The 24,686-nt window shown below is 38.8% G+C and overlaps 1 protein-coding gene, 1 long non-coding RNA gene and 1 pseudogene across 2 annotated transcripts; 1 reads left to right on the plus strand and 2 right to left on the minus strand.

The window, feature by feature from the left end:
- Positions 1-594: 594 nt before the first annotated feature.
- LOC120291514 lies at positions 595-3,410 on the minus strand. Its single transcript, XM_039309003.1, has 3 exons — positions 3,134-3,410; positions 1,677-2,362; positions 595-909 (listed from the first exon to the last, which is right to left on the minus strand). The coding sequence occupies exons 1-2, from the start codon at positions 3,203-3,205 to the stop codon at positions 1,817-1,819; spliced, it is 618 nt and encodes a 205-aa protein (XP_039164937.1). The 5' UTR covers positions 3,206-3,410; the 3' UTR covers positions 595-909; positions 1,677-1,816.
- Positions 3,411-6,708: 3,298 nt separating this feature from the next.
- LOC120292111 lies at positions 6,709-8,389 on the minus strand (annotated as a pseudogene).
- A 15,091-nt stretch (positions 8,390-23,480) lies between these two features.
- LOC120291515 lies at positions 23,481-24,018 on the plus strand. The gene is made up of 3 exons (XR_005549586.1): positions 23,481-23,700; positions 23,784-23,864; positions 23,944-24,018. It is a non-coding gene; the product is annotated as an uncharacterized LOC120291515 (long non-coding RNA).
- The last annotated feature ends 668 nt before the right edge of the window (positions 24,019-24,686 follow it).

Genomic DNA, 24,686 nt, shown 5'->3' on the forward strand with positions numbered 1-24,686 from the left:
TATTCTGTATGAGAAGAGACGTGTATTGATCTTTCACTCAACAGATATACAAAAAATTACTCCTCCCATTGCCTTGGAGAAGCTGAATTCTCACATCCAGTACCATAAAATGAAATCGCCGAGATCTTCAAAACCCATACCAAACTTGCAACTGGCCAAAGACCAAAGAATGCCACAACTGTCATTTCTAGGCAGTGAGGTTTGAAAGCGTCTAGCCAAAGGTGAGATGAAACTTCCAGGCTAATCTCCTTGAATACATGTGACCAGAGTTTCAGAAGCCTGTCCTGCCAAAAAGGTCAGTCATCTCAAAATCCACTTTGTCATCATGATGCTGGGTTGAGATGAACAGATGCAGCTAATTCTGCTAATTGTTTCCGCCGAGATCATAAACAAGTTCCATAGGGATTAAATGTTTTGGTTGATTGCCAAAATCTTCCTCCTTCAAATCATATACCGCTTGGAGCTTTTGGGCTTCATATTCTGCAGCTTTGGCCTCAGCAAGTAAATTGTCTGCTTCTTCATGGTCACCCAATTCCACAGCAGCAGCTCTTTCAGCATTGGCAGCACTGGCAGTTATGAGTAACCTCTGAGTCTAGCCACTGCCAAATCCCTCTCCCTTAATAAGATCTGCTCCTCAGCCTCCTGCAATTTATCAACAGTTTCTTTAATTTCTTCTTCAAGCTTTCCAAGCTCCATAGTGGCTCTTTCAAGTTTGATTTGTGTTCCTTCCTTCTCATTGCTCAACGACTTCGCTTCAGCAGCTATTCGTGCAGCTTCTTTGAAATTTCTTGCAGCAGCAGCAACCTTTTTCTCAGTCTCTAGTTCTGGAAGTCTCTTGTCCACATAAAGTATCCTCTGCTCAAATGAAGCTATCTCCTGTTGGAGGCTGGACTTATTTGAAGACAGTTCCTATGATCAAAAGACAAGAATCTAATCAAATGATGCGTTGAAGAGCCAAATAAATTTTGAGTATTCAGTTTTTGAATTTTCGTCCTGAAGCTATAGCTAAAGAACATGCTTAACACAATACCCCTGACCACTAGACTGGACAAAAATTCAGATAAAGGTCTCCTGACACAACATTGGAGTTCACTGCAAGATTTGAAATCTGATCAAATTCTGCTTTTGCTTATACTCTCCTGTTGCTCCCTCTTTTGCTTATTGTTTCCTATTTCTCCTGTTACAGTACTCCAGCTCTACAATGGTTTGATTTCATGATTACATCCACTGTCTCACTCACAAGCTATAGCTTTTCTGTGAGGGGAAACGGTAGATCTCAACATACATTGTCTACATATCCCTAGTTGCCTAAACTTTTAAGATTAAGGCTTCCCTAACAAATACGTCGCATCTCTTATTTTCAAAAAAAAAAAAAAAAAAATGTCGCATAAACAAACTTTTGAAAGAAAGTAGGAGTCACTCACTGCCTGTGTCTTTAGAATATTCCTTCAGCAAGTATATCTTAACCATGAACCAACACTCATCCTAGGTTGGATAATCAAACATGAACCTCAAGCATTACTGATTCAGAAGACTGGAAGTAAATTCTCCAAAATGTTGCAACATGTAGACTCCATAAGCCAGAATTATAGTAGATTAAGCATGTGAAGCTTAACCACCTTTTAGGTATATGTCGTTTGCATGTAAGGAGTAAGATAGCTAAAAAGTAAAATAACCTGTAAAGAAGCTCTTGCAGAGGAAGCTTCTTGTTGGAGCCTCATGACATCTTCAGAAAATTTCTCCTCAGTCTTCATCAGCCCCAGTTTACTTTCTCTGTACTCCAAAATGCAGAGCATTAAACCTTTTCTCAATCCTGCTACTTCATTGTATGCTTTTGCTTCATCTGCAGCAATCTTCCCAAGTTCCCTAATCTTTGCTCCTTTATTATCTTCCTGAGAGAGTACGTCATCAATATCTTTCTTTTTATAGATAAAGCTTCACTTTTGGCATCAACCTGAGAGAGCTTTGATTTCATTCTATCATATTTAGCACCAATATCTGATTGCATGTCCTGAAATCCAGAGACCACACCAGCAATGCGCTTCTCTACGGCTTCAATGGAAGCATCATTCTCAGCAATTTGCTTCTCCTTCTCTCTCGCTAAATTAAGCAGCTTCTCCAATTCATCCAACAACACATCCTTCTTCTTAAGAAGTTTTTCTTTCTCTCTACTGTCATCATCAATTGAATGCTCGATGGAAACATTCACTCCTTTACGAGCTTCACTTATCAGATATGACTCGATTTCAAGTTCCATCTTCCTCACCTCCAAATCTTCACTTGATGAAAGCCATTTGTCCATTTCCTCAGCACGCAGTAAGTTTGCCTTCTTCTCTATCAGGTCAGCACTAGCAGTTGCATCCTGCAGGATAAGAGGTAAAAATGTCAGTCATTCTGCTTCAAACTAAATTTGGCTACCACATGAAATTGATAGCTTACAAGAAATTTTTTCGTGGATGATCCAACCTCATGTTTTGTAGGGACAGATGAAACAGTTAATGAAAAAGTTCAGAGAGAGATAGCACGGCTATCCTTAAAACAGTCACTATCCAAAAGTCTACTTGGATTGGCAAAACAGAGACTACCATGGGATCAATATGACTTGCTGAAAGCTTTTAGTTTACCTTACATCAAGTCAATTAAAACCATGGCTATCTCAAAATAAAAAACTAGGGCTACAATTGTGCGCGAGGGCACACCAATGACACCACACATGCAGTGCACCCACTACCATGCCTATAATCTACCATAACCCAACAATGGTCAAGAGACATTCTTGTTTTCCATTCATTTCCTTGAAGCACTTTGACAAAACTAGTCTTTCCATGTTCACCTTGAGAACCCGACTGCCAATTGAAAGATGAAAATTGACAAACGACTTCCTTCACTCAACAGGGGCAGCTAAGCACAAGCATGAATATAAAGAACATCCAGTCAGGAAGGCTTGTACCATTACACACGCAAGTTTATAAAGACAGACAGATAACCAGAAACGTGTATCAATCTGCTCCAGCCAATGATTGTGTTGCCCTGTGGTGCGAAGTTCTTACTATAGAGCTCACTCTATCTTAATTCATTCTAGGATCAAGCATTAGTGTAGCCAAAAAAAAAAAGAAAAGATGTTGTCACTGACCTTAGAGAAATTCTCCAACAGAGAAACACACTCATCCTCAGCAGCAATCTGTGCATTCAAAACCTCCTGCATCTTCGCATCAATAGCATCGCATTCAGCTTCACTAGCTCTAAGTGCATCCACCAAAGCTTGTCTCTCCTTTTCGGCAGCAGCAAAAGGAAATAACTGAATAAGTAATGTTGGGTCGGCATCACCATTTTCTGCGATGCATGGACTTGGCGAAGGGGCATCGGCATCGGCGTTGGCGTCGGCGTCGGCGTCAGGCGCATAGGCGGAGGCCGAGGCGTCGGCGTCGGCGTCGGCGTCGGGGGCGACGGACTCCGACGCCGATGGAGGCAACCGGCGAAGGGGCGTCGGCGTCAGAGTCGGGTTCAGGGAGGGCGGCGTCGGCGTCGGCGTCGGAGTCGGAGTCGGAGTCGAGGGCGACGGAGTCAACCGGCAGAGGTGGAGGGCCGTCGGCGTCGCGTTTCGCTGGAAGAGAGTCACGACTTCGCAGAGGGGGGAGAGAGAGAGAGCAGAGCGGACGTCGCGAGAGGGAGGCGGAGGAGCGTCGAACACGACGAGGCAGCTCAGCACCAGCTTCTCCAGCAACCTCGCCTCCGAGCCTTCCGTGTGTGCGGGTCTCGCTTGGCGGGCGACGTCGCCGACGTTGAGGGGAGCTCGAAGAGGCCTGCTTCTCCTCCGCGTGCTGCATCTGCGATCCCGGGAACGCCGGAACGAATGACGGAGCAGCAACGAACCCGAAGAGAGAAGCGAGTGAGCACCGGAGTAGCGGCGGCCGTAATGTGGTTCGTCGGTGATGGCAGGAGAACGGCCGCTTGATGCACGGCGGAGCAACAACGAGCGCGGAGAGAGGATTTCAGATTCAAAAATTCGAAAGGAAAGAAATGGAGAGGGAAAGAGGAACGAACGGCCATTTTCTTCCTCAAACGAAGGAAAGAGAAAATCTGACAGGAGAGAGAGCGTGCAGGTCAGGAGGAGAGGACGTCCTTTCTTTTGCCAGCCGAGCCGAGCCAAGCCACCAGCCGAGACGAGTTAGAAGAGAGGAAGAAGCGCTGGGCGTCAGAGTGGTGGGCCCCACGCGGCCCGCGCGAATTTTAAACGCCTGACGCCCTCGCTTACGTGGCGCCACGTGTCGACCGCTGAATGGTTTAACCCACGGCCTACATGTTGGGTTAAACCCACCCAATATTTTCTCTCCTCGCCTCTGCTGGACGTCCCCTCGCCCTTTCCTCTCTTTTTCACTTTTTACCTTTTCACTTTTGTTTTTTCTTCTTTGGTCGACCAAAAGAAACCCTAGAAAAGCCCCCATGTCCGTACCCAAATAACTTCTTTTCTAGGGGAAAAAAATTAGACATTTGTTGCATATTTTATTTCCAATCTTACTTGTGCATAATCCTCTAAAATATATTTACACCCGTGCGATATCCTCTTTTCTATTTTCCGAATATTCCGTCCGAAAAATTTCCTTTTTGCTCAAAATTCGTCCCCCCAATGTATATTACCTAAATATATGAAAATCTCAACGGAATATGTGAAAAATTTCGCGATCACCATCAGTCCAATAAAACAAAAATAAGATAAATGTTCCTAATATATGTCGTGCAATTTTTATTATTATTCTTTTGGGTAAAAATTAACCCATTTTTTTATGCAAAATTTAGGTGTCAATACCAAAATTAAGGATTTTTGGGCAGCAAAATAGCCCACACCTCCTCCCATCCAAATTTCACATTTATATTCCTTTTTGTCCGAAATTCGATTTTTCCGCAAAATCCCGGACTCGAATGGAATTCTTAGAAAGATGAGATGACGTCCTATAAATGAATCATGACACGCTCGAATGTCCGAATCCCGAAACTAAATTCAACTTCGTGGTTAAAATTGACCGGATGCAATTTTAGTCCAATCCAACCTACAAGGTAGCTTATAGGGATTTTACCGCGGTTATATCCCTTAATAGCTTCATCCAATAAATTTGTTAACTCGTGAGTAATCAGTTAAGAGAAAAATGATCATAGACGCGCCGATGAAAAGCTCATTTCATTTTATTGGGACGGGTCAAGAATTTACGATGTCACAAACATCTTGTTATTATTATTCGGGAAAATTTCAAATAAGAGCACAAAGTGCAATCATTTTTCTCAAATAAGATTGCGAAGTGTATATTATTTTAAATAAAGGCTTGAAGTGCCTTCATTTTTTTTTTTTTTCAAATAAGAGCATGAAGTGCTTATGTTAATTTTAAAAAAGCACTTGACTTTCTAGTTGGTCAAGGGCATTTTTCTCCTTGACCTTTATTGAGTTTTTTCTTTCTTTTACCTTTTTTTTTCTTTTTTTTTCTTTTTTCTGATTATCCTTTTCATCTTCGTCGATGGTCGGCTACTGGCCATTGGGAATGCCTAGAGAGGGCGGGCGAGGGATGCCTTTGTCTAATCGGCGAGAGCCACCCTTGCCGACCATAAATGAGGCGACTCTTGCCTTGGGTGAGGTTGCCCTCGCCGACCATGGTTGAGGGCTCGTAGGGGCAGGACCTTGCCCAACAGTTGGTAAATGTCTAGTAACCCTCACTAGCGCTTGCCGAAAAGAAAAGAAAAAGGAAAGAGAAAAAAGGAAATTAAAATAATTTATATTACAATTTTCTTTTTGACGAAAATGCTTAAATTACTTGGAATATTTAGCTAGTTGACAACTAGCTAGATCAGGCTCTTATTTGAAATTATCATAGCTACTTTAAGTCTTTATTTGATATTGATATGGCCACTTCAAATCCTTAGTTGATACAAGATCCAATTTATGCTTTTATTTGAGAAAATGAGAGCACTTCATACCCTTATTTGAAATTTATCCTTATTATTCTTAAGTCTTCATTATTCAAAGATCAAATCTTAATCGATGAAAAACTCAATATAAATAAAATCAAGAAATAACAAATGAAGTCATATAGATATCATTCCTCAATCTTTCATAACATCAAATAATATATCGCAATCCAAAACCATATTGGTTTTCGTTTTTTACACAATTCAGAGATAAGCATACATATTAAATCCCTTAGATATTAATGCCCATAGACTATTCCATACACTTGAAAATTTAAAAAATAAATTCTATCCCTTGGGTATATTGGGAGATAATTTATAATCTTTAGAAGCTACATTATGAGGACAAAGGGTCATAACTTTAACGATATTAAGTTACCAATATCGAAAATCCTGTGTGGCTTAACTAATCATATGATTTCAAATTTGTCATGCGTACTTGAAAGTAAACTATGGCATTTCTCTAGGGCCAATATTAAATATCAAGTTAAGAAGTGACCTGACTTTAGAATATCTTTAATACTCGGGGTTAAGTTTAGAGTATCCTCTATAAATTGACGTAAACCCAAAAAATAGTGCAACTTCCAATGTCGGTGTCATCTCAACTTCTAGACGGGAGCTCTTCTGAAGATTGGAACCTTTCGATTCCTTTCAATTTCGACATGAAAATTACAAGACCGTTTATTCGACAAAAGGTACAAAGTGGAAGGACATGAAGGGTACAAAAATTAGGACTTGAAAGGGTGTGTTTCCTTAGGCACGAGCAAGCAAGCCAAAGGCAGGATTGATGGTGGTGAAGCCCCCATCCACTGCCAGATTGTGGCCACTTATGTACTTGGATTCATCACTCCCCAGAAACACGGCAGCCTCCCCTCCATCTTCTCTCTGAAGACTCACCCCATCCAAGTTAGAATACACCCCGATTCTTTCATTTCGGACGACGTTGACAAACTCCCTTGACAATGGTGATAGAATGAAATAGGGCGAGAGACAGTTCACGCGAATTCCATATCGCCCGAACTCCGCAGCCACGTTCCTTGTGAGCCCCATGACACCGTGCCTGGAGCTGGTGTATGCATGGGGTGCAACCCCACCCACACTGGAGCTGATGCTTCCGACATTGATGATGCTTCCTCTTCGTGACGGGATCATGGCTCGAGCCACATGCTTGGTTCCCAGGAAAACACCCGTCAGGTTCACGCTTACTACTCTCAAAGTCGGCCTTGTCATTGTCCAATATTTTGGCCTTGAGTGGTTCCATGGTTGCAGCATTGTTCACCATTATGTCCAGCTTTCAATGCATGCCAATGGCAGTGTTAATGGCTTTTTCCACGTCGGATACGCTTGATACATCACAATATACAAAGGATGCAGTCTCTGGCCCTAGATTCTTGCACACCGACTTGCCCAAGTCGTCGCGAATGTCAGCTATAATGACTCAAGCCCCATGCTTCGAGAAGAGCCTCGCAGTAGATTTTCCTATGCCACCCGCCCCACCACTGATCACTGCCACCTTTCGCTCTAGTCTGAAAAGAAAAATGATCATCTCAGACTTCATCTATGCGTTGATATGTGAATGTCTAAGTTGTGCAAGCAAAACTCCATATCGTTTTTCTTTTGGAAGATCGATCAAGAACAACGCCATGATTACAAAAAAACTGAGCTAAGAAGTTTCACTTAATGGGGCAAGCTAGCCTTATTTGTGACAACCTCCTCTCTTGTCCCACATCGCCTACAGAGGGAGGTCTAGCTTATAAGGTTTGGGTCCCTTTAATCTGTGTAACGCGTTTTAAAGCCGTGAGGGAAAAGACCGTGGTTGGGATGGCGGTTCGTCCGTGCTAGGGCGGGTGACCCAAAGTGAACAATATTACACAGTGGGGCCCGGGATATTACAAGTGGTATCAGAGTCGACTCTTGACCGCGCGTGGGACCACAGCTTGAATGCTGTTCTGATGCTCGTGGGGCCATAGCGAGGACGCTATTCTATTAAGAGGTGGAGAGTGTGACAACCTCCTCTCTTGTCCCACATCGCCTAGGGAGGGAGGTCTTGGTTAGCTTATAAGGCTTGAGTCCCTCTAATCTGTGTAATGTGTTTTAAAGCAATGAGGGAAAAGACCGTGGCTGGGATGTCGGTTCGTCCGTGCCAGGGCGGCAATGAGGGAAAAGACCATGGCTGGGATGGCGGTGCGTCCGCGCCAAGGCGGGTGACCTAAAGCGGACAATACTATACAGTGGGGCTCGGGATGTTACATTATCAAACTACCGTCTTGCAGTTTCCATGACATTGAATCGTGCTTAGTAAGGAACAACGCATGTGAGGGTTCGTGGCGGAAAAGTTGTATGCTTTGCTTGAACCTTTTAACATGAAAAGCAATTTAGTCCTAAAAAGCGGATACCTTCTTGCGGCTCGGGAGAGAAGTGCTCCTGTTGCCATCGTTTACTCCGATAATAAATTTTTGTGGTCCGAGGAGTGTGTGGGTATTCAGGCTTTGATCACTTGGTCCCAGGAATTTCTTTTGAATGAACAAATCAAGACTGCTACAAGACCATCAGCTCACTCTTACTCATTTCCATTTTCTTTCCTCTATCCTTTGCATACATTGCGGAGCTCTCTCTCGCTCCTCCTCAGGAGCTTTTTTATAGAGAGCATTCTGATAGATAATCGTCATGTCACGAAAATCTCATTTTTCTTATGACCACCTCATTTTTCTTATTATTTTGTCCTTTTTTTCCCACGCACAAGTATCCTGTTTGCCCAACTTTTTGATTGGACTTGCCTTTACTCAAATCCATCCTTCTCTTCTTGATGCATTTAATTCCTCTGTCTCCCTTCTTTTGATGGATATAGAACCACAAATTGTGTGGATGAAAGCTTACCCTATCAGCAAAGATCGGGAGTTAGATATTGCCGACATCATTTTTAGGACCGACACTAAATAAATATTGTTCGACTTTTAATCCTTATATTTGTGTGTTCTAAAGTGCATCGTTGAATTAATCATCGTTGGAGCTAGCTGGCAACTCCAAAGATTGATGGCCTTTCGATCAAGACATGCTGGCAGCTATATCTATCCTTGCTTACGAGGACGACTACCAAGAATTTGAAGAGCAGAAAAATGAAGCAACAGCAGTTTGCCACATTTTTGCCTGGCTTGAAGGCGAAAAAATTATTTTCCATTTTCTCTTCTATCTTAAAAGTTATTGTGTAATTCCTTTTTGAATTGTTATTTTATTACGGAAAGAAGGGTAGAATTTCCCATAGAAAAAAACAGGCCAAGAGGAATGAATATTATGAGATTATATGATTTCAACGAGTGAGACCTATGTCCACGTAGAAGGAAGTGGCCATGAAAACACTGCAGAAATCAACTTAGAATTTGTAAGTGTTGTTCAATTCCAATCTCCAGTTTTACCCAAGTTGACTTAGTGTATCTCTCACAATGTTCAAAGAGCTCACAAAGAACATGCATTTTATATTAAATTACACGTTATTTGTCTATTTTATTGTTCGATCGCTTACTTTTGCAACAGTCTTTTTAGCCCATTTTGGTAGAAGATCGTTGATGTGGATGTCAGCTATCCTACATTGCATGGTTGGCGGTAAAGTGGATAATTTTTGTAATTCCTTTTAAAAGTTTTTCGAATTTTTATTTTCCTTTTTCTCGGTTTTTCTTTCTTTTCTTTACCTTTTATTTTTTCCTCTGTTGCATTTCTAGCCAACAGGGCCTTTGCAATGCCCTAGCCAACTATGGGCGAGAGCCTCTGCACCCTCCCTAGTCACCAGCCATAGGGAAGGTCCTGTTTTTCACATGGATATTGTTTAGGCAATGTGATACATTGGTCCCTAATTGATTGCCCAATTCCAGCTAAATCAGGGGATCCATCTTTTGCTCCCGATGGTTGCACCATTCTATGTTGAAGGTATTGCATGTGATCTCATGACATGACCTAATAAATAGTTTGAGGACAGAATCATCTCTATCTCATTAAGGAATTACAAATAAATCTTATCATGAGATTTAATTTGCACCAACATTTGAATTGTTAGCGTGGTTCCACAAGGAATGTCCCTTGTCAAGCACTCATGAAAACGAGGCTTCTCTACATTCACATCGACGACGGCAACACATCCAAGGTTCCCACAACCATGTATTTATATATTATTATTGGAGAAGGAATCCAACTATAGGTTTGGCCTATACGTGAAAAGGAATTCAACATGAAGAAAAGAAATCCTCGCATAGTATTTGTTGCAACCTTCCCAAAGGTGAATTACCAAACGAAAAGCTAATGCATTGCTGAGTCCAAAGATTTAATACAGACTCTCCCAAGTCCTACCAATCGTAACTTGGTAATCAAATTAATCAATTTAAGCATGCAATTTATATCAATTGGGAGTCTCAACTATTAATTTGGGTTGATTAGAAACCCAAGTAAAGTACGCAAGAATACTTACTTCTACGAGCTAGAGATTAAATAGGTTTGGGGACTTGATTATGCTATATTAATCCAATGTACTCTCGGTACATTTTATAATTATTTTAAAAAATATTTGCAAGTAATTTGGATTAATTTTTAGCTTAAATCACTAACATGCAAGGGCGATCATGCAGGTTGCGCAGTCAATTGTTGTAACACTTAATAATCCAAACTATTAAATAAATTGCTAGAATAGGGTAATAATTTAAATATCTCAAGCAAGCAAAGCATAACCCTAACCATTAATTTCTAAATTATTGCGAAGTATTAATTAAAAACGCAGAGCCTAACATTCCTAGATAATTGATTCCTTTTGATTTTTTTTATTAATGAAAATTAAACTATATGCAAGGCATAAAATGCAGTCTTAACTACATGACACTAATTTAATTTGATGGGTGACATGCAATTTATCTAACTGTCCTAATTCTAGTGACAAGTAAAACTATGGAAAACTCTTTTAACATAACTTGTAATTTAATATAAATGACCTTAAACATGCAATTATTAAATGACATTATCTGATGGCATGGCATTGATGGCATGTTATATGACATAACATTCATGACATGGCATAAGTGGTTGACCTAACATATGACATTGCATGTGATATAATGTGGCGATGATAATGCAACTAATTTTAAATAACACACTATTTTTATGATTTTTTTAAATTAAAGATATGAGACTATCTAAAATGCAAGATTACTTAATTTTAATTAGAAATTAATTTTGATTAAATCCTATTCTAAATTGAAAACCTTCCTAAATTACTACATATTTCCTAAGCATGCAATTCTAACTAGGAAGTTAAACTATTTATATGCAATGTAACATTTTTGTATTTTTTAAGAACGAATTCCATCAAATTAACGACATAAAATATATTAAATCCACATCAAGATTCAAAACAAAAAAAATCAACATAATAAAAAATGATCTGACATCTCGCTGCTCAAAGTAGTGATAATCTCCTTAATTGGATATTGTCTAAAATCAACACAAATCAAGTTAGATTTGATGAATCTCAATTATCACAAATTAAGCAATGAATTATTGTAACTGAAATTGGTTAAGAAAATTACTTAGTTTGGAAGATTTGTTTATGTAAACGGGGCTGATGACCACCCATTACGGTGGTCGACGTAAGGATCATGGTGAGTGGTGACATGGCTAGGATGACGATTGGACTAGGGCCGATCGGCCGCCCGAGGACTTTCCGAGTCACCCAAGAACATGTAATAACACTGATCAAATTGTTGAAACCATGACAGGGTTGCCGGGATTCACTGGAGCTCGCCAGAAAAGGAACTCCTCGGAAAAGGACTCCTCGATTGGGCCGCGTTCGCTCCACGTATTCGTCGTGACGCCAACGTCTAACGACAAAAAGAAGCGTTATGCTGCTTCTTTGAGTTTTTAACTGGAACTAAACTTGGGCTGCACGCATCCCGATGCATAAAATATGTGTGGTCCTTACCCATTTTTATCCGGTTAGAGTCTTCGAAACAATTTCCATGACATCCTTGCCATTGCCAAGCCAGGCAAGTGTTTGCTACTAGAAAGGTCAATTAATGTCGCCCAAAAATAGGAAAGAAAAAAAGAACAATAGAATCAGAGCAGCGAATGGGCTCTTTCTTCTCTTGTCGGTTCTGTCTAGTGGTGGAAGATCGTTTTCTTATCGGCAGTGGGGACTCATTGATTTCAATGAGGCGGCACGTTCTTATTGAGTATCGAGTAGGATGTTCTTGTTAAATTGCGAGGACAGCATTACTGGCTCCACTTATAATAGGAAATGAGCTTTTTCCTTCGCTCTGTGCAGCTCAAATAGGAGTATAGAGAGAGAGAGAGAGAGAGAGAGAGAGAGAGAAGGATGCAGGCTTTAAGCTCTACTGTGTTGTTCAGCAGAGACTTAACCGAGCAGCCGGTGCGTGGTCTCTACTCATTGATCTCCAACCTTATCAATGTAGGGCATGCTTGGTGGCTTGATAGATGATCATTTCATTTGGCTTTGGCGGGTACCGTTTGAAGAGCATTCAGGAGTGCGAAAGGTGATCCTGAACCGGCCTTCCAAGTTGAACACCCTCACTTTCGAAATGGTGCGTCCCTTTCTATTTTTATTTACTCATTCATGTGTCTCCATTATTAATGTTGCCGGTTTGTCTCCTCCGAGCACGCAGGTCTCTCAAATGTTTAGGAAGTTGCAAATGTACGAGGACGATCACACCGTGAACCTTGTCATCTTGAAGGTAATTAAATTTTGTATTTGTGCGTGTCCTTTCGTTTCATTGAGTATGAAATTTTGTAGGACCACTGTCAACTGTTCTAAAAGTTTTAAGTTGTAAGAAGACAATGTGGTTTAATATTTACATATTCCAACCCTGAGTAGCTATGGCATATTTACGTAAATTACACAAATTCATGTTCACTTTGCTCTTTTTTTTTCATCTCAAGTATTAAATTTTGTTCGTTTTGACTAATTTTCATCACCAGCATGGAAGTTAAAAGGCATGCAGCTAAAAACAATGGTAAATCACGAAGTAAACCTAGCATATCGATAAGAATAAACAATTGTGTGTGTTTGGAGCACAAGCATGCACAACGTCATATGGATGATTCGTACAACATCAAACAAACATTTGTGCACTTCATGAGTACTTTTAGGCTTCATTTGTTTCACGGAAACTAACTTATAGGAAAACAATTTCCAAATTTTCTGATGTTCAATTCATTAAAAATGAATTAGTTGGGGAAAATACTTTCCATGAAGGGAAAAAAAGTCTTCTAATACAGGGGAAAATATTTTCCACTTTTAAGAAAAAGAAAAACATTTTCCTCACTTACTTTCTTTTATCTCAATCTTTCTTTTCTTTAATCTTTTTTTTCATTTTTAAAAAATTCAATTTTTTAATTCTTTTCCTTTTCCATTTCCTTTTTTTTTTTTTTCTCTTTTTCTTTCCTTTTTTTTTTTTTTTTTTTTTTGTAAACTTTGTCTTGGCTAGTTGCCGGGCACAACGTCTGCCGACGACTAGCCATAGGCAAGTCTTGAGCTCATCGGCCTTGGGCAAGCTCAAGGCTCAAGCTAGGTGAGTGGCAAGCTTGAGTCCTAGTTTGTTGCTTGTCTAATCGGTGACGAGCTTGAACCTAGATTGTTGCTCGCCCAATCGATAGCAAGCTAGGGCTCTAGGCTTGCCACTCACCTGGCTTGCTAATCTAGTGAGCAACTAGCTTGAGGACTTGGCATGCCCGCTTGCCTAGCTTGTTGATCTCGACGAGCAGCGAGCTTAGGCCTCGCCAGATCGGTGAGCGCGAGCCTCGGCTCGCTGATCTGGTGAGCGGCTCGCTTGAGCTCGCTTTGTCAGCTACCGACTAAGGAAGAAGAAGACAAAAACAAAGAAAAGAAAATATAAATTAAAAAATTAAAAATAATAAAAAATAAGTTTTTTAAATAAAAAATATCGAAAAAGAGTGTACGAAGAAAATTTTTCCTTATTGAATATCATAAAATATTTTTCCTTTTTTTTTTTTCAGGTTTTTGCTGAACACTCAAAAATAATGGTAGGTGAAGCTGAATATCATAAAAACACTCCTGGAATACAGACATCTGTGATAAATTTACCTCGATTGACTATAAAAAACTCTAAACTTGTACATTTATAACAAATCTATCCCATTTTTTTAATACCAAAACCTCAAACTCGGTATACTTTTGACAAATTTATCCTAAACAGTACACTTATAATAGATTTATCCTCTGTTAGTTTTTGTTAAATTTTAACGTCAAATTATTAAGTTAAATGACACGTGATAGTTGACTAGTATATTAATTTAGGATTTTACACTTAGTTTGTCTTAGTTTACAATTTTTCTAATTTTGTGGTATTAATCAATTTAGCGGATCGTATATTTATTAAATTTATCGGTTAGGGTTTTGCGATCGAATAAATTAGGTTGTGGGTAAATTTTCATAAATATACAAGTTTATGGTTTTAATGGTCAATTGGGGTAAATTGTTAGACAGGTGTACCACTTTGGGGTTTTTCTTGGTAAAAAATAAAAACAGTTTGAAGTAAATTTGTCGCATGTACCAGGTTTAGATTTTTAGGGTATGAACCCTTTTTATTTTTATTTTTGCGATTCGGTTCTAAACCTTTGCATTTGTGTAAATTCAGCTCGTTCGATCAAATATTTTCCATTAAGCGTTGGCGTGGGGCGCTAACCAATTCGACGCGTGGTAATTTTTTAATATTTCTTATTCTTTTTTTCCTTTTCTCTTACTTAGGTGTTCGCAGGTGTGATCTCGCTATCCTTGGGCGAGGCGGCCACAAGTGGCTAGGGAGGCTCACCCTCCTCGGCAGGCGAGACCGAATGTCACTAGATTTGGCAAGGCTAAGTCTAATCCAAGACGAGGGTCGACCTCACCAATGGTAGGCGACTCGACCACTCAGCCTTGCTATTTTTGTCATTATTTTTGTAAGTTTTTGTAAGTTTTTTGCACTTTTTTTTCCTTTTCTTTTCTTTTCTTTTCTAAATTTTCCTCTGTTGGGGCGAGAGTTTCTGTGTCCTCTCCAATCATCAGTCACAGAAATGTTTTGTTTTCATGTAGATATTATTTTAGTAGTGCAATAAATGGGCCCCAAATTGATTGCCCAATTCCAGCTAAATCCGGGGTCCATCTTTTGCTCTCGGTAGTTGCATCGTCCATATTTGGGAGCAAAAAGATGGACCCCATATTTAGCTGGAATTGGATAGTCAATTTGGGGCCCATTTATTGCATTACCTAAACAATATTCTTATGAAACACAAACCTCTTCTGTGGCCAATGACTGAAGAGGACATAAAGGCTCTGCCGACAGTGACGAGAGCATTGCAGAGACCCTACTGACTGGAAATCCAACAGAGGAAAAAAAAAGAAAAGAAAAGAAAGGGAAAAAGGCAAAAAAATTTCAAAAAAACTTATGAAAAGAATTGCAAAAATGGCAAGGCTCGACTCGCCAACCATGGCAAGTTGAGAGTTGCTTGCCACAGGTGAGGTTGACCCTTGTCTTGGTTGGGCTCAGCTTTGCTAAATTTAGTGAGGTTCGGTCTCGCCCGGCCAAGGAGGGTCGATTCTCCTCGCCACCGGCAAGGCGCCTTGCCTGTGGATAGCGAGGTCACATTTTAAGAAAGAGAAGGTGGTGAAAAAGAATAAGAAATATTAAAATTTACCACGCTAGCGTCATTGGTTGACGCCCACGCGATGCTGCTAGCAGTCATATTTGGTCCTGATAGGCTTAATTTATACATTGTAAAATGTTTAGAAACTGAATTGCAAAAAAAAAAAAAAAAAATGGTTCATACTTTCAAAACTCTAAACCGGTACACTTGTGAAAAATTTACCATACTATTTTTTTTACTATGAAAAGTCCTAAATCGGTACACCGTGATAAATTTACCTCTCGACTATAAAAACTCTCTAAACTTGTACATTTATAACAAATTTATCCTAAACTATTTTTTTTTTTTACTATAAAAACCTCAAACCGGTATACCTTAACAAATTTACCCCAAATTGGTACATTTATGACAAATTTATTCTCTATTAGTTTTCATTAAATTTTAACATCAAATTATTAAGTTAAATGACACGTGATAGTTGATTAGTATACCAATTTAGGATTTTACGCTCAATTTTTCTTAGTTTACAATTTTTCTGATTTTTGTGGTATTAATCCAATTCAGCGGGTAGTATATTTGTTGCAAATTTATCAGTTTAAAGTTTTTTGTGATTGAATAAATTAGGTTGAGGTTAATTTGTCATAAATATACAAGTTTATGATTTTTTATGGTCAATCGGGTAAATTGTTACAGTGTGTACCACTTTGGGGTTTTTCTTGGTAAAAAACACAATTTGAAGTAAATTTGTTACAAGTGTACCCGTTTAGGTTTTTTTAGGGTATGAATTTTTTTTTTTTTTTTTTTTTTTTTTGCAATTCAGTTCTAAACCTTTTGTATTTGTGTAAATTCAGCTCATTCGATCAAATATGACTGGTTAGCGTTGGCGTGGCGCCAACCAATGACGCCTCGACGTGGTAATTTTTTAATATTTCTTATTCTTTTTTTCCTCACCTTCTCTTTCTTCGTCGATGTGATCTCGCTATCTCTAGTCGAGGCGCCTCACGAGTGGCTAAGGAGGTCGACCTCCTCGGCGGGGCGAGACGAATCTCACTGATTTGGCAAGGTTGAGCCTAACCATGAGGGTCGACCTCACCAATGGAAGGCGACTTTGACCTTGCCATGGTTGGCGAGGTCGAGCCGCTATTTTCGCCATTATTTTTGTAAGTTTTTAAAATTTTTTTTTTTTGCCTTTTTTCATTTCGTTTCATTTCTTTCTAATTTTCCTCTGTTGATTTGCAGTCCAGTCGGTAGGGTCTCTGCAATGCTCTAGTCAACTGGGCGAGAGCCTCCGTGTCCTCTCCAATCATCGGTCACAGAAAAGGTTTTGTTTTCATGTGGATATTATTTAAGTAGAATAAATGGGCCCAATTGATTGCCCAATTCTAGCTAAATCTAGGGTCCATCTTTTGCTCGGTAGTTGCATCGTCCATATTTGGGAGCAAAAGATGGACCCCCATATTTAGTTGGAATTGGGCATTGAATTGGAGCTTATTTATTGCACTGATTAAATAATATCCACATGGAAACAAAACCTCTTCCGTGGCTAATGACTGGAGAGGACACAAAGGTTTCTCTTGCCCACAGCCGACTAGAGCTTTGTAGAGACCCTACCGCCTGAAATCCAATAAAGAAAAAAAAACGAAAAGAAAAGAAAAGAAAGGAAAAAAAAGGCAAAAAAAAAAAAATTCAGAAAACTTACAAAAAGAATTGAAAATGGCGAGGCTCGACCTCGCCCAAACCATGGCAAGGTTGAGAGTCGCCTACCACTGGTGAGGTCGATCCTTGTCTTGGCTGGGCTGAACTTGCCAAAATCTAGTGAGCGGTCCGCCCGTCCAAATGGAGGGTCGACCTCCGAGCTATCATGCAGGTGCCTCGCCCTAGATACCGAGGTCACACCGACGAAGAAAGAGAAGGTGGAAAAAAAAAAAACGATTCATATCCTCAAAAACCCTAAACCTGGTGACACTGTGATAAATTTATCCTTTTTTTTTTTTTTTTTTTTTAGTATGGAAAACCCCAAATTCGGACACTGCATCGTAATTGTTTTTACCTCTGACCATACAAAAACTCTAAACTTGTACATTTATAATAAATTTATCACAAACTTTTTTTTACTACCAAAATCTCAAACCGGTATACTTTTGACAAATTTACTCAAAATCGGTACACATATGACAAATTTATCCTTTGTTAGTTTTTGTTAAATTTTAAAATAAAATTATTAAGTAAAATGACACGTGATAGTTGACTAGTATACTAATTTTGGATTTTACGCTCAATTTGTCTTAGTTTACAATTTTTCTAATTTTTGTGGTATTAATCCAATTTAGCGGATAGTATATTTGTCGCAAATTTATCAGTTTAGGGTTTTTGCATCGAATAAATTAGGTTGTGGTAAATTTGTCCTAAATATATAAGTTTATGATTTTTTATGGTCAATCGAGGTAAATTGTTACAGGTGTACCACTTTGGGTTTTTCTTGGTAAAAAAAAAAAAACAGTTTGAAGTAAATTTGTCACACATATGCAGGTTTAGGGTTTTTTAGGGTATGAACTTTTTTTTTTTGCAATTATGTTCTAAACCTTTTGCATTTTTTAATTTCAGCTCATTCGATCAAATATGACTGGCTAGAGTCGGGCGTGGCCGCCGACCAATGACGCCGACGTGGTAATTTCTTAATATTTCTTATTCTTTTTTTCCTCACATTCTCTTTCTTCGACGGTGTGATTTCGCTATCCTAGGTGAGGCGCCTCACGAATGGCTAGGAGGTCGACCTCCCTCGGCGGGCGAGACCAAACCTCACTAGATTTGGTAAGCCGAGCCTAACCAAGACAAGGGTTGACCTCATTAATGGCAGGCGACTCTCGACCGCCATGGTTGGGCGGAGGTCGAGCCTCGCTATTTTCGCTATTATTTTGTAAGCTTTCTAATTTTTTTTTTGCCTTTTTTCCTTCTTTTCTTTTCTTTCTGGTTTTTCCTTTGTTGGATTTTTTTGCTGGTAGAGTCTCTGCAATGCTCTAGTCGACTGTGGGCAAGAGCCTCTGTGTCCTCTCCAGTCATGGGCCACATAAGAGGTTTTGTTTTCACTTGGATATTGTTTAGGCAATGCAATAAATGTGCCCCAAATTGATTGCCCAATTCCAGCTAAATCTGGGGGTCCATCTTTTGCTCCTCGTAGTTGTATCGTCCTGATTTGGGAGCAAAGATGGACCCCATATTTAGTTGGAATTGGGCAGTCAATTTGGGGCCCATTTATTGTACTGCCTAAATAATATCCACATGAAACAAACCTTCTGTGGTTGATGACTGGAGAGGACATAAAGGCTCTCGCCCACAGTCGACTAGAGCATTGCAGAGACCCTACCGGCTGGAAATCCAATAGAGGAAAAAAAAAAAAAGAAAAGAAAACAAAGGAAAAAAAGGCAAAAAAAAAAAAAAAACTTACAAAAATGACGAGGCTTGACCTTGCCTAACCATGGCGAGGTCAAGAGTCGCTTGCCACTGGTGAGGTTGACCCTCGCCTTGGGGGCTTAGCCTTGCCAAATCTAATGAGGTTCGCCCGCCAGCCATATAGGGGTCGACCTCCCAGCCATTGCGAGGCACTCGCCCTAAGATAGCGATCACACCGACAAAGAAAGAGAAGGTGGGGAAAAAAGAATAAGTAATATTAAAAATTTACCACGCGTCGCATCATGGTTGAATGGTGCCCATGCGAACGCTAGCCTGGTCATATTTGGTCTGGATACTGAATTTACACAATTTCAAAAGGTTTAGAATTAAGTTGCAATAAAAGAAAAAAGGTTCATACCCTGAAAAACCCTAAACTTGTATAAGTGTGACAAATTTACCAAAAACTATTTTTTTTTTAATATCCAGGGAACCCAAGATGGCCATGGCGTGGCTGGTAAACCCCGGCGACGCTAGTGGAGGACCCACCACTCCGACGTTGCGCTTAAGATCTAGTGCGTTTGGTGGAATTCGAACCTCATTCTTGGGTAAACGTCATGGGAGCTCTTATCCAACTAGGCCACCGAGGTATATTTGTGATAAATTTACCCCGACTAACCATAAAAAAACCCTAAACTTGTACATTTATGACAAATTTACCAAAAACTATTTTTTTGATCAGAAAAAACCATAAACTAGTATACTTTTGACAAATTTACCCAAAACCGATACACTTATGACAAATTTATCATCTATTAGTTTTGCTAAATTTATCGTTAAATTATTAAGTTAAATGACATGTGACAGTTGACTATTATACCAATTTGGGATTTTAGGCTCTATTTGTCAAAGTTTACAATTTTTGTAATTTTTATGGTATTAACCAATTTAGTGGAGGGTATATTTGTCGCAAATTTATCAGTTTTGAGTTTTTTTGCGCCGAATAAATTAGTTTGTTTTGAAAAATCCTAAATTTGTATACGTATGACAAATTTACCTTGAACTATTTTTTCACCAAGAAAACCCCAAAGTGGTACACTTGTGACAAATTTACCCCGACTGACCATAAGAAAACCATAAACTTGTACATTTATGACAAATTTATCCAAAACTATTTTTTTACCACCAAAAATCCTAAATTGATATACCTTTGTCAAATTTACCATAAATTGATACACTTATGATATATTTATTTTTTGTTAGTTTTCGTTAAATTTTACTATTAAATTATTAATTTAAATGACACGTGACAGTTGACTAATATACCAATTTGAGGTTTTATGTTCCGTTTGTCATAGTTTACAAATTTTGTGATTTTTTGTGGTATTAATCCAATTTAGCGGAGGGTAAATTTATTGCAAATTTATCAGTTTTGGGTTTTTTACGATTGAATAAATTAGTTTGTGGTAAATTTGTCATAAATGTACAAATTTAGGTTTTTTATGGTTAGTTAGGTAAATTTGTCATCGGTGTGTACCACTTTGGGGTTTTTCATGGTAAAAAATAGTTTTTGGTAAATTTATTACACGCGTATCGTTTATGATTTTTAAGGTATGAACTTTTTTTTTTTGTTGGAATTTAGTTTTAAATCTTTTGCAATTGTGTAAATTCAACCCATCCGACCAAGTATGACCAGCTAGTGTTGACGTGGGCATTGACCAATGACGTTGACGTTGTAATTTTTAATATTTCTTATTCTTTTTTCCCCACCTTCTCTTTCTTTGTTTGTGTGACCTTGCTATCCCTAGGCGAGGCGCCTCGCCGCCAGTGGTTAGGGAGGTCCATCTTTTGCTCTCGGTAGTTGCACCATCCCATCTTGATCTTATCATGTGTGATCTCATGACATGACTAGTAACTAGCTACTTGCCTGTCCACTCTTGAATGACGGAAATAATAGAAAGAGAATCGGAAGACCTTATCCTAGAGCTACATAACACTATAGGTCTTGACCGGCGCCAATGACTGATGACCTTGCCCCATATCCTTGTTCGATTCTTGTGGTCTTCCATTGAGCTAGTGTTTCAGAATAAATGTTATTATTATTATTTTTTTACCGAGTCTACAAATCAACTAAGCATACTAAATGATATTTGCTTATTGCTGTAGGTGATTAAATAGTAAAAAAAAAAAATGGGACACCAAATTTATGTAGTTCGATTTGGTTGGTGTGACCTACGTCTACGGGGGAGTAGAAAAGAATTCCATGGGAGAATTGCCAAAAAAGTTCTAAATCTATTGCAATTATGTCAATTTAGCCCTAAATCCCCATTTTATTTTTTGAGTTAATACTCTGAAAAATTCTAAACTGTTACAATTGTGACAAATTTATCCCAAACTATTTTTTTGACCATCAAAAACCTCAAACTGATATACCTTTAACAAATTTACCTTAAGCTATTACAATTATGCCCAATTCCCATAGGTCTTCATAATCATTGAGCTCATCTCATAAGATCTTCAATTTAGTGTAGTATACCACCGCCGAGAGTCCTCCTTACTATAGGAGTTTGATCTTGGTTTTGATCTTGTAGATGCGAGGTCTGTTACCATCTTTTGCTTCTTTTGCATATGCCACGCTTCCTTGTAGACTCTTGTCAAGGGAACTAAAGATCCATGAAATTATCATGGAATCATAAATGTCGCAAGCATTAAATTCGAGTGTAGTTGGATTGGACTTCTCTAGCAATCCATCAATAAACCTGAATTTATTTTCTTCCACAATGTACCTCTCATTTCCTTCCACCATGTTGCATACTTATCTTGGGTTAGCCCTCATGAAACGAGTATGCTTCCACGATTATCAGAGGTGTTGAGATAATATGGTAAGGAATGGTCGATCACCTTCTATGCAAATGCTTCTGTGGCCATATTGCAAACGATGCAGACCGAATTGTCAAGCGTGTTTATGCTCTCTGCTCTGATACCATGAGATAAATCGTAATTCGCTTGTATTGTTAACGTGTAGTACAAATATTTATACAATATATTACTTAATAGAAAAGAGAAACAAAAGTTCTACCCAATATCTCTAGATAATTATAAGAGATATACTAAATATTATGCTAACTAAAAACCAAAATGTACATCCTCAACTTCATCTATCATTGTAATTCCACTTGACACTTACAATAATGATAAACAGTTCGTCTTGTTGTGACCTTCTCTTGAATTCACAAAACTTCTATTGCTCCATCCATGCAGGGGTAGAAAATGTGTCGCTGTCTCGGCTGTGCTATAGGACTCTAGGGAAGTTAGGATATGAAAGCATTCATCTTGGGGCGGGCTTGCTATTGGATACTTTTAGCAATTATAGGCTCTGCACTTGGCTATTGAGTGTTTATTGTGAGCACGATAACTGATATATTAGATATAATAAGAGATACACTAAATTTAGAAAAACATAATGTAAATCTTTTGCAAATCTTCCTTGATATGACTCCCAAGCATATATAACTGCACAGACGATGCTGATTGTGAAAGCTTTCATCCTTACAACTTGTGGTTCTGAATTCGTCAGAAGAAGGAGACATAGGAATCACATGCATCAAGAAAAAAAAACACGGATTTGAGTACAAGCCGTGTCCAGCCTAACAGTTGGGCAGAACGTGATTCACGTGCGTACGGAAAAATTGACAAAATTATAAGAAAAACGAGGTTTTCTGACATGACAATAAACATACTTAAGTGGTAAAATTATAGAAAGATACACTTAAATGTCATTTTAAAAAAAAATTGAGACATCTAAGTGTCAAGTCCAACAACTCTCGCTAGAAACCCTACATAACAATTTTTTAATAATATAATTCGTCTACGTGACTCACTGGAGAGCCGAGTTAGTAAAGAAAAAACCAAAATAATGTCGTTTTGCCTCTTTTTTGAATTTTAATGTAAATATTAAGTAAATTAAATTATTTTAAAAAAGCGGGGGAGGAGTTGTAGAATGGCGAGGGTTGGCAAGCCCTTGTCATTGCCACCTATTATCACTGAGAAGGGTTGGCAACGGTGGGGCAGGGTTGGCTGAGGTCACCTTAGCCCTTCCTGGTGACGGTGAGGTGGTGGCGGCAAGGGCTTGCACAGTCCTTGCCATTCTACAACTCCTCCCCTTTTTAAATAATTTAATTAAATCAATATTTATATTACAATTTAAACTTGACGTAAAAGGACGTCGTTTTGGCTTATCCAGTCATGTTAGTATGCAAAATGATGTTGTTTTGCACTTGTTTTGCCAAAAAAAATGTCACAACAGCATTTTGGACAAGTTTTCTTGCCATTGGCACTTAACTGATCAATTTTTCTTCGATTTTGACACTTATGTGTACATTCTCTAATTTTTGGCACTTAAGTGTCCCCCGTGTGAATTTTTGGCACTCCAAGGTCCGAGTCTCCACACGAATCCTTAATAAGTATGAACATCATGAAACTGCAAAACAATAGTTTGATTTTGCTTGGGCATCATCGGACGAAGGCTAGTTGACAAGATTGCATATGGTCATTGAGGATGTAGTTGTATAAATGTGATGACAGCATTACTCAATCTCTGCTTATGAATAGGAACCGAGCTTCCTAGCTTGGCCCTCATAAGAGGAAGGGGAGAGAGAGAGAGAGAGAAGGATGTGGGTTCTGAGCTCTACCGAGTTGTTCCGCAGAGACTCAATGGAGCAGCCGGTGCGTCCTCTCCACTCATTGATCTCCAACCATTTAATAGAGGGCATGCTTAGCGGTTTCAGAGATGATGATTTCATTTGCAGGTACTATTTGAAGAGTACTCAGGAGCGAGAAAGGTGATCTTGAACCGGCCTTCCAAGTTAAACACCCTCACTCTCGAAATGGTGCGTCCCTCTCTTCTTTCTTTGCTTGTTTATGTGTCTTCGTTAATCATGTCTGTCGTCGTCTTCTCTGAGCACGCAGGTTTCTCAGATGTCTAACAAGTTGCAAATCTACGAGGGCGATCATACCGTCAACCTTGTTATCTTGAAGGTAAATACAGGTTGTATTCATGTACGTCATTTTTTATGATCTGTTAATTTAGTCCTAAACTTTTTGATGATTTGCCATAAAAAAGTTTAAGACTAAATTAGTACAATAAAATGTTTAGGATTAAATTGATAAATTGTCAAAAACTTTTGGACTAAATTGATACGATTGAAAAGTTTAAAACTTAAATACCTGATATACATTAGGTTTAGAGCTTTTGGACAATTCTCATTATTCATGTTATTCTTTGCCTCTTGCTGAAATATTCATCAGGGAACGGAAAAGCATTTTGCGCAGGCGGTGATGTTATTGAAATATGTGCTCCATCTTAACAGGTGATCAAATCCGGATATGCTCTCTTTTAATTGTAATTCATATAACTGTAAGTCGTGATAAATGCAAGAGAATCATACATACATGCTGTATTCTGAGGTTCCGTGGCAAAAGCACTACATTGGCAAATTTCAATGAGTATTAGTAAATGTTAATAAACCATTGGTAAAAATATGAGATTGGCGACTTTGTTGCAAGCCTACCGACACTTGTGTGATATTACCAAATGTTCTTTGATAATTGCAAATTACCAACTTTTATACTAATTCATGAACTTTTCTTTTGTGTAGCTTACTATATATAGAATTTACTAATCATTATATGAAATTACTAACCCGAGTTAC

The sequence above is a fragment of the Eucalyptus grandis genome, chromosome 3, assembly GCF_016545825.1.
Source record: "Eucalyptus grandis isolate ANBG69807.140 chromosome 3, ASM1654582v1, whole genome shotgun sequence".
NCBI classification, from domain to species: Eukaryota; Viridiplantae; Streptophyta; class Magnoliopsida; order Myrtales; family Myrtaceae; genus Eucalyptus; species Eucalyptus grandis.

Excerpts from the sequence above, each read along its gene's own strand:
- LOC120291514 (XM_039309003.1), bottom strand. The coding sequence starts at position 3,205 with ATGCAGGAGGTTTTGAATGCACAGATTGCTGCTGAGGATGAGTGTGTT. Across the intron at positions 2,363-3,133 it reads TGTTGGAGAATTTCTCTAAG|GATGCAACTGCTAGTGCTGA; the intron begins GTCAGTGACAAC and ends CTTATCCTGCAG.